Source organism: Buceros rhinoceros, unplaced genomic scaffold, assembly GCF_000710305.1.
Source record: "Buceros rhinoceros silvestris isolate BGI_N320 unplaced genomic scaffold, ASM71030v1 scaffold31710, whole genome shotgun sequence".
Lineage (NCBI taxonomy): Eukaryota > Metazoa > Chordata > Aves > Bucerotiformes > Bucerotidae > Buceros > Buceros rhinoceros.
The window spans coordinates 9,326-19,474 of record NW_010388359.1 but is presented as its reverse complement, the minus strand read 5'-3'; the positions used below and the strand labels follow the sequence as shown (position 1 = coordinate 19,474).

Sequence of the window (10,149 nt, the reverse complement as noted above, 5' to 3'; positions counted from 1 at the left end):
GGAGAAGTTGGCCATGCTGTAGTTGTGGCATTAAGGTCCTTCCAGGTGGGCCATCTCTTTGGTCAGCTCATCCGGTTCGTAGTTCTGGGGGAGAGGGAAAGCGTTACTGACAAGGGGACTTGAGGGACAGGGAAGAAAGAGGAGGAGATGGTCAGTGATGCTGGTGTAGATGGTGTCCCTGACACATGAGGGAGCAGATTTATCCACAGGACAGCACAGGAATCAGGAACTCTGCTGTAAGTGCAGCCCTTTTTCAACTGTGATTCACATTTCACTGATTCTTACGACTGTGACCAGCTTATCTGCTCTCCTGGTACCAACTCCAGCTCCCGGCTTCCTCTGAACCAAAGCAGATACTTTAGAAAAATCTCCCCAGCTTAACCGGAACAAAAGGTCAAAGGAATCGCTTCACTAAAACTCTTTCAGAACTGTTGTACCAGCTAAAACCACCCTCCACTTTCAGCGGCAGCGGTACGGAGCAGCTGCCATCACTGGTCCCTGCGCGGGTCTGTGTGCAGACACCATGACCTACCTCATCCCCCAAACCGCTTCCGAGCTGACCAAGTCTCTCCCAGTACGGGGGAGTTCCCAACCCCTTTGTTCTTGCAGCATCTCTCCAGCCCCCTTCTCTCTCTCTCAGAAGGCGAGCGAGGCTGCGCGCGGTGTCCAGCACCAGCTCTGCCCGTGCCGAGGCAGGAGCAAGAACCGCCCGGGAGTTTCTGCTCTGTGTGTTTAAGGTCCTTTATGATACCTTCTGGCTGGAGACTCACGTTACAGCTCCTGCTCAGCAGCCTGTGCCCCATAAAACAGAAGCTCTTCCCAGCGGGGAGCCCCAAACCCCGCTGTGATCTCCCTTCCTTGTCTTCCAGCCACAAGACTTCCCTTTCATTAAACCAGACGTGAACGCAGCAGGCGCTTCCCCGCTGACTTCACACTGTACTAAATTCTTGATGCAACGTGCACACAGCTTCTGGACCAGCGCAGGGAGAAAGAGAATCAGGAGGGTGACAAAACCGATGGGACAAAAGGGAAGTGTGACAAGGGAGCAAGACGAAAAAGAAAAATCCATTTTCCTTAAATCACTGTCCTCTGCCTGGGACAGCCTCGGTGCCGAAGCTCACCGGTATCAGGCACAGAGAGCTTCCCCGTGGACCGATGAGCACCAGCACAGCGAGCCGCTGGCAGTGTCGGAGTACCTACGCTTTCCGAGTCCTCGAGCATCCTGGTGGTCTCCTGCACATCGGGGGCACTGGGAACTACCACTGGCATGGGGGGGCGAGTTCTTCCTAAGGTCCCAATCGACGCCGTCTTCACCGAGTGCACGGGGTGGCTGGGAGCTGAGAAGAAAAGGTTGCGTGGTTACGCCTCAGTGAATGAGATCTTCAGAAAGCTCTTGAAAGGAGGAGAATAAAAAGGATTCTACTAGAGGAAAACGAGCGCTTCCACTCAGGGAGGGCCGAGTTGGAGCCTTTGTCTGGTTTATCTGCGCACATGAAAGAAAAGGGCCTGGAAAATGATACCAACAGAATTCACTCCAGCCTCTGATGTATTTCCTGAGATGCCCAACTCTAGACCCTGCCTCTTAAGCAGCTTCTCTCATTTTCTTCTTGAATCCTCCCTTTTCTCTTTCTGGCAGGCGGGTCTTGCCCGTTTGCCCCCTCTCACCTTGCTGGGTCAGTAAGGGGGTGCTTGGCAACGCGGGGTCGTACGTGGACCCGGCTGGTGGAACCGCCGGCACCGCGAAGCTCTTCAGCGGGTGGGAAGGACGGACGTGTGCCGTAGGGAGGTTCTGAGCCGAGTCCTCCTCTTGTGCGTTAGCCAGGTAAGAGCCCGCGGTGCTCTCGGGATCCGGGTGGTCCGCACACGTCTGGGACGAGGCAGCCGGCATGGTGTCCGTGCTAGGTGTGTTTCGAACAGATTCTGCGGCACAAAACAACAAGGTGTTTATTTCACAGAAGTGTTCTCTGTGGTCAGATGGAAACACAACACTAGACGGCTGTCACCAGCTACGAGAACTCACATTTTCACAAGGAAACGGGAAACAGCCCTGCTGGCTGTGGCACCTTAATTTAAACGTAGACCTTAAACTAGAGAAGCTCAGAATTCGCTTCATCTCGAGATGTCACCTACACGCAACGGAGCAATACTGACGCTGCAGCGTTTTTCAGAGCACTGCAGCCGCTACAGAAAACCTCAGCTGATGGTGCGTCAAGCCTGAAAACGCTGCGCAGAGACCACCCCCGTTTTCTGTGTGCTGCGGGAAGGTGAACCCACGGCAGCTCTCGGTAGCAAAGCCTGGAGTTTTGTCCTCTCTCGGTTTTAAACAGAACTAATTAGGAAAAGAGTTACGGTATTTAATAGCTCAGATTAGGTTTACTCTGATGTTCCAGACTCCAGGGCTGAAGGCTCCAGAATACGGACTCTTCCTGTCTGAAGTGTATATAAAACACTAAGCTGTCTGTAAAACATGATCACATATCTCAGGGATCAATATCCGATCCACACCAGACACTGTTGACAGAAAACTCAACCCATCGAGGATTTTGTCGGTACTGAAACCCATCACTCTGCCTCTCACAGGACACCACGATGGAGACTGACCAAGCTGAGGTCCGGGCTCTGATTTCTGCACGTTTCACTCATTGTTCCATTACAAGCAAAATCCACCTGCTGTTTGATATCTCACCTGTGGAATTGGCCCTGTCTGAATGGGACATGGATGTGCCAAGCGGCCACGGGCTGACCTGGTGATGGAGATAGCTGCGGGTTGGAGAAGCGAGGCTGCCGGAGTGGAAATGGTGGTGAGGGTTATCGAGTGAATGGATGGGATGAGCACTAATCACGGCTGTGGATGAACACAAGACAGAAAAACACTTAACGTACGGACCAGCACGCACACGGACCGCACTGCACCGCATCCCCCCCTTCTCCTCCAAGCACTGGCCCAGGGAGCAACTGCTCGGCAGACTGACGCTGACACCCACAGGACATGGTTCCAACTCTGCTGCAGTGCTTTAGCTCCCTCACACCAAGACGGACCCCCCCCAGTTCAGAGGCAGAGCTCTCCGCTTCCCGGGGGACCCCCTACAGCTCTCCGGGCTGTGTCTTTCAAGTGCCTTCTGCTACCCTTGAGGAAGATAAAGCTCAGCTCCTTCTAGGACCTCCACATTCTTCACGCTGTGCTATGAATGTTAGACCTCACGCAGGAGACGCAGGAGCTCAGTTTCCAAAGTAATTACTGGCTGGCACTGAATTCCTTAACGTGGCGAGTGAAGGTGGCATCTTGGGTTAATGAAATAACGCGAGACAAACGGTCAGAGCAGGGCGAGACACCACAGGCTCCGCCTGGCCCCTCTGCGCAGGCTTAGTGCAGCTCTGCTCCAGTACGCTCAAACCAACAGCCTCTTTCTCTTCCTGCCCCTCTTTTTTATCTTTCCCTGTTTGAGGCACATCTAAGTCACCCTCTGCCCTCACCCTTTTGTGGTAAGGACAAAACAAACTCTCACTGCTCCCCAGCTGGGAGGAAAAGCGTGCTCAGAATTGAGGCCTTACGACAGGCTAAAATACTGAATTGCTTAAAATCATCTCAAAGAAAGAGTCTCAACACAGAGACCAGGAGGGAGAACGCTACCACTAGCACCATAAAGAAAAAAAAAAGGGTTGTAGTTGGTGTAGTTGGTGATTTTCTTTTGAACTTTTTCTGGCAGTTCTCCAGAGGTGGTGCCTCTCTGTGAAAGTGGCTTTCCAGGAGCACCACGATGCAGAAATCCATCGTTACAACGGCGAGTTCAGTTAAAACTTCTCGCACTGAGGCAGCGGTTTGAGATCCCAGGCTGACTAAACCCACCTGAACCCTCCAGCCTCCTTGTTCCCTGGAAAACAGCCCGTCAGCAGGACAGGTACATGAATTGATCGGTGGAGAAGAGACACCTTGGGATTTTCAGCTCTTGGTAACAAACCATTTCTCTCTCCCCCTGAGTCAGGCAACCAGAAAGCTAACGTCACTGTCACCCTCTTGTAAATGAAGAGTAACTAAACTCTGACACGGAGTCATCAGGAGGTTCTAGATTCCAGTCCTGTGAGACAGCTGTCAAGAGGGTGTGAAAAGTCAGATATTCTCACTAAGAGCCTCGAGAAGATTAAAATGCCATTTAGCCTTGCCAGGAACTGGCAAATGGAGAAATAACCCACAAAAGCTTGTCCCGGGGAAACGTGGGCAGAGGCGACAGTCCTCAAAGACAGCAGGAGTTCTGTGACGTGTCAGCAAGGCGAGAGGCACACAGTCCTACAGGCAGATACTCTGATTACTCCTGCTGTCGGAAGCCCTGGTGCAGCCTGTGTTCCAGCAGCGTGGCAGTCACCGGCTAATACGACGCGCGTTAGAACACAAGAGTGCTGATACGGGTTTGCAGCCACCTCAGAAAACCATGTGCATGTACTACACCTTCGAGACACTTCCTCGCAGATTCTGGTGAGCGAGCGGGGGAAACCTGATGCAGCAAAGAGCCACGTCCCCAGAACGTTTCTCCCACCACCAGCTCCAGCCGCTGGGTCGTCAGCCCTAAATCCCACAGAGCTTCACAGGTCAAAAGGCAGGAGGTGGTGCTGCCAGCCCTTCGTGAAGAGCAGGACGCTAGGGACGTACCCTGACTGCAAGTGACGCCGGAACTGAACATACTGAATTATCCTAATTTGGAATTTGAGAGGTAAATAACTAGAGCTGAATGTTACGGTGTGGGGAAAGACTAAAGCCGCAGGGAGGGATCTGCAGGCACAGGCTGAAACTCACTGCACGGTCCTGCCTGCGGTGTGGCCTCACGTACCAGAGTCAGTTTTCTGCACAGCTTCTGCAAAAAGGCATCTTACAGTAACGTTTCCACTTACTGTAAAGCAGGAACCTACAGCCGGAAGCCCTTAGAGCTTTGGCAAACCGGATAAAAAGCCAAATACAGTCACAGAACCGATCTCAAGCCCTCGGGCACCAGCAGACCTTCCTGCCACGCAGTGCTCCGTGTAACCTGTCACACCGAGCCAGCTGCACCTGTGTCTGGTTCGATCGTTCAGGGCAAGGCAGTATCTAACAGAAAGAGAGCTAGAGATATTGTTTAGTTCTTAAAATATTTCGTAATAATAGTTAAAATGCATTTATAGCGCCTCAAGGAATTGCAGTTCAACACTTGGTCATGAAGGAATAGGGGAATACCCAGGTAAGAGCTAACACACCAGACATCCTCCTCATTTACCGTGCTCCGCTTTCAAGAAGGCTCTGCTGAGGCTCCACTCCAAAGACAGAACACGAAGCTGCGGCTGAGGGAATGCTCTTTTATGGACTGAGAGCTGGTTCCAGAGACAAAGCCAAAGGAGGGGCTTCATGATGAGTTTTCAAGACAGAGGAGAGCAGGGGTTCCCCAGGTATCGGTGCTGGGACTGGTTTTAACCCCTGACCTTTCCCAGTGACCAGACATGGAAGCAATCAGAGGAATCTTCAGGTCTGTCAATAACACTGAGGTCTTTAGGGCAGTCAGTGCTGTTCCGACGGTAAGGAACTCCAGAAGGGCACCGCAAGACTGCGCGAGCAGGTAGAGATGGAGGGGAAAAATAACCCAAAGAGCACTTACAGGAGGCTGAACTCAGAGCCCAGAGCTACAATTTAGCCAAGAGCTCCTGGACGTATGGTCACCAGATCTCCAATACTGTTAGTTCCATATGCAGTGGCAGCCAAAAACGCCCCCAGAAAGCAGCACCTCAGTCAGCAAGAAAGGGGTCGAGACCAAGGTGGAGGACACTGTGTCCTGCCCCTCCCTGCAGCTCTGGCCTCTCTGGATCTCAACGAGCACGTAGTGAGGTTAGAGAAGTCTCTGAGAATGGCAACTGGAGGGATAAAGGGGATGGAGTAGCTGCCTGGTGAGGGGAAGCTGCTCTGGGGAGGAGAAAATTAACCGTGGAAAAGAACCCGACAGGGATGTACCAGCTCTCCCCAGTTCCTGTGTAACAGCTGGATGCTGGCAGAGGACAAAGGGAAGGGACTGAAAAAAGCAACTGGGCTCACAGACTCTCCCTAAAAGGTCCTGCAGCCACCACTGCTGCAGACCGGGACAGACAGACATCTTCGGACACAGCCCGCAGCATTCCCCCCTTCCTCAGCACGCCTCCTGCTCGCTCCAGGACAGCCATGCAGATTTTCCTTTAACTTATCCAACTCTGCCTTCACAGTAAGGGACTCGGGGTGCCTGTGGAACTGCTTCCACTGCGGGCAGGACAGAGTCGCTGAGGAGAAGTCAGTAGGAAGGCGGCACGTGAGTATCGACAGGGCTTGTCTAGGTGCTCCCGGCTAAGGGTCAGCTGGGAGGTGGGCTGTGGACTTACGCTGAGGTGGCTGAGAATCAAAAGGCATCATCATCTTGGGCCTCATCCCCCTTCTTCCAGCCAGCGTGGACATGCTGTCCTCTGACTCATGCCCTGAAGGAAAAGCACCAACTGTTACTACCACCGCAGTAAGATTTCTGTGATGCTGTACAGACGGTTTCAACCCTCTCTCTTCATTTCTGGGCTGTCCTGCAGGGAAGCCATTCTGTGGCTCATCCCTGATAAAAACAGCCCTTCCATCCTTCACTGGAAAAAGGACAGTTAGGCTGAAGATTACTGGGCACTGCAGAAACTCCTCAGGCCAAACACAAACCCCTGGCAGTGGGTGGCAGTACCAAGAGTCACCCAAGAGATGAGCCATGCCGGGTTAACAAGTTAACCACTTGCCACGGAAAACTCACCCGCACTGCTTGGAAAATAAGAACCAAAAAAGGGTAAGGGAAACTGAAAAATACGTCAACGAATTGATAAGAAACAGTAAAACATTTTCAGTTTTAAACACGATGGCCCAAGTACTGGCTGGCAGCTCACCTCTGTAGGAATTCCGCCTTTGATGGATGTTGCTGTCCATGGAATTATCAACTGGGGTGATGTCCTGGGAGTTGCGAGGGATTGGGGTATCGGTCATGATGGGATTGGGGTCTGGAGATTTGTCCATGGGTTTTAGCTCCAGCCTTTCGTGATGGATCCAAAGGTCGGGAGGTTTGACATCTTTGGAGTTCCCTTTGTACTTATGGGAGCCATTCACTGATTTGCAGGCAGCTCGTTTCCTTGGGAAGGAGAACACACACAACGATCTTAGAGGCAGGCTGCCCTTCCCTTCCTGAACAAGGCAAATTTTCACTGAGATCTCCTCCAGCTCTTGTATCCAGCTGAGCAAAAGCTCTGGCTTTTCCATACAAGCAGCTCGAATAATTCCTCCTCAGAGAGGGGCAGGTGCAGCTACACATGAAAGCATTGCCCCAGCTCGCCTGCAACCTCTTGATGGTTTGTGAACTCTGAGACACCCCTTGGGAAAACCAGAACATCATCACCATCATCATCACACGCGTGGTGACTCGGCTGTACTGGTACCAGTCACCTTCTGAACACCAGAGTTGAAACCGGGTTACCGAGCTGTTTTCAGAGCAGAATTTCTACAGCCCACAAGACTATAATAAACTCTAAAGCATCAGAGAGAAAGGATTAAATAACAGAATTAAGTGAGAAGGTAGGACAGGGCAAAGTGCCCCCTGGACTGCTCACTTTTTTTGGTGAGAAGTGGTGCGGCGGGTGCAGAAGACAGCGACTATCACCACGATGACGATGGTGATCACTCCAACAGACACGATGATCACCAGGAGCATGTTGCTGTCCAAGGGAGAAGTGGGACTTCCGTGGGGACTGTTACTGCCTGTGAGGGTTTGAGATAGGAGAAAGGGGTCATTGGTCACAGAAAAAATCCCTGTCCGAAGGAAGCAGTGCCATCCGAGACCTCGCCAATCACCCGGAGTAGAGGAAGGTGCTTTGTTGGACAGGATTTCAAGGAGGTGCTTGCCTATTTTTTCTGTCATTTGCCAGTTGTGTTTCTGGACGATTGTTAGATCTCTAAGGTGCTTTACAGATCCATTTCCACCTAACAGGCTACAAAAACATATAAAACAGGCTATAAAAACCCTGCCCAAACCATTACCAAGGAAAAGTCAATGGTTTTGAGTCGAAAGAGAGTTAAGTTGGAGCCTTGCTAAAGCTGCAGCACTGCAGGCACCCCCCCGGACCCAGCAGGCACGTGAGCTGGTATCAGTATTCTGCACTGGTCACCTTCCTCTGGAAGAAACACATTTCACGTAGCACTAATGAGCGCTACCGTAGGGCGAGGCTGCCACGATGCACACTGCTAACAAGAAGGAGGTACGATCTTTTTCCTTCCTAATCTGTTCTTACTGAATTAATTTTACACTTGTGCACTATAGCAGCCGTTTAAAACTGAGCTGGGAACAAGATCTGCTTATCCAGACTGAAATGCAAATGCCGGGGATGGTGTTTTGTCCATATACCCCCCGCAGCAGCCAGAACACTACGGCAGGAGCGCAATACTATTTCTGAGTGGGAACAACCATCCCCGCAAAGAGAGAACGCGGCTGGAGCAGCTGTAGCCAGGATTTTCAGTCGGATACAGCCCCGCTCGCTGAGACACCCAAGGACGCTGCGTTTACACGGAGGAGCTTTACAACAGCACTTACCACCGAGAGGCGGTTTGTAATCGGGTCCGACGTCCACGGCGCGGCCTCCCTTCCCCGCCGAGCCCGAAGCTGGAAAGGTCGTAGATGTGGTGATGTTATACACGGACAGTCACGCACATGTAAACACACACTGTAGCACTTCTCCCTTTCTTTCCTCTCCCCTACCACAAGCAGAAACTACCACTAGTAGCTCCTCTGCTAGTGTTAATTTCTAAAAACACAGTGACGGTTATCTGCAGCAATATCCAGGTATAGCGAGGCAAAGGCTTCGCCACCACCTTGAAACGGCCATCACGCAGGTTTCCCTTCCTAACACCCCGTTACAGTGGAAGATGGGGGATGAGTGGGGATGAAAAGCGCAGTTCCTGTACTGCGAGATTACCTCCAGAGGAGAGGTCTGGCGCTAAGCCCTCTCCCCAGCTCACCAAGTGCTTCCCGCAGACAAACCCCTGGTTCTTGCACTTCTGTTCTCATTAAACGCACTACTGCAGAATTGCCACGACTGATAAAAACATTGTGGCAGGGGAAACGTACAGAGATGCAAAGAACAACGTTCCTCTTGTTAGAGGAACCCGTAATCCTCTGCACTTTTCTGTGCTATTCACAAAAAAAACAACCCACAACACCCAGCAGTCTGTGAACTCGGCAGTTCTGCAGTGAGGAGAAGGATTTTCTCAGTTAAAAATCTGCTCGAATCCAGAAGCACCGAGTGTCACACGTGGAAACTGTGAACCTGAAGTAAATTAGTCACTGTGAAATATGGAGAACTGGCAAAACCAGCAAAAGGTACCAGCAAGAATACTGATGAAGCCCCGAGGAGAACAGTGAGGGCTGTTAGATGTGGACGGTGAAGAATTCTCACTGCAGAGCCATTATTCACCAGGGATAGTTCTGATGAGCTCTGCAAAGTCCTGTGCTTGGCCGAGTGTCACCCAATACCCTTAACAATGCCGTGAAAGAAAACGGGAGTAACTGCTGCTGAAGGTGGCGGGTGACATCTCCTGGAGGGGAGAACGGGCTCTCCCCGCGCAGCGCAGCAGGGATGCCGTGTGACACACGGAGCTGCTGCGGTTTATCAGGGGCTCTGTGCTCCCCGAACAACCTACATATCCCCGCAACCAGCTGCGGGTCCTCTACACCCCGCTGTGTGCGTGTGAGCACGTGGCAAAGGATCTGAACCCTCTCTAGATGACAAACATGATGGAAGGCGGTGACAGGGAGACTGCAGTCACTCTTCCAAAAGGTGGAGCCAGCCCTGGGAATCGCTACCTGCTGCACAACCCTCCACAGCTCAGGGATGCCTGACACCGTCCACGCGTCTGCCCACGTCCACAAAGGCCAAAGTAACCCCAGGAACAGGGTCCAGTTCTCCAAAGACCTCAGGGATGTAAGCAGGACATTTCTCGGGATCTAATTCCTCAGGCCAGCGATCAGCAGTTGAGCCTTTCAGTTCCAGAGCTCTTCCCAGCTCTTCTGCAGGGCGACCTGAGAGGTGGCCCGCCTCTCCTCTGCCGTTCTGCGGCTGGGGGCCTCTCTCAGGGGGGGGCGCGCCACACCAGTG

The 10,149-nt window shown here is 52.2% G+C and overlaps 1 protein-coding gene across 1 annotated transcript in view; it reads right to left on the bottom strand.

Moving 5' to 3' along the window:
* Positions 1 to 30: 30 nt before the first annotated feature.
* LOC104501845 (neogenin) overlaps positions 31 to 10,149 on the bottom strand; it is a gene marked incomplete at its 5' end in the record, with an annotated part of 16,712 nt that continues 6,593 nt past the window's right edge. Inside the window, 8 exons of the mRNA XM_010145729.1 lie at positions 31 to 84; positions 1,201 to 1,337; positions 1,666 to 1,920; positions 2,687 to 2,845; positions 6,367 to 6,459; positions 6,898 to 7,136; positions 7,612 to 7,759; positions 8,589 to 8,657. Of these exons, the coding sequence (XP_010144031.1) occupies positions 31 to 84; positions 1,201 to 1,337; positions 1,666 to 1,920; positions 2,687 to 2,845; positions 6,367 to 6,459; positions 6,898 to 7,136; positions 7,612 to 7,759; positions 8,589 to 8,657 (1,154 nt within the window). The remainder of the gene's footprint in view (positions 85 to 1,200; positions 1,338 to 1,665; positions 1,921 to 2,686; positions 2,846 to 6,366; positions 6,460 to 6,897; positions 7,137 to 7,611; positions 7,760 to 8,588; positions 8,658 to 10,149) is intronic.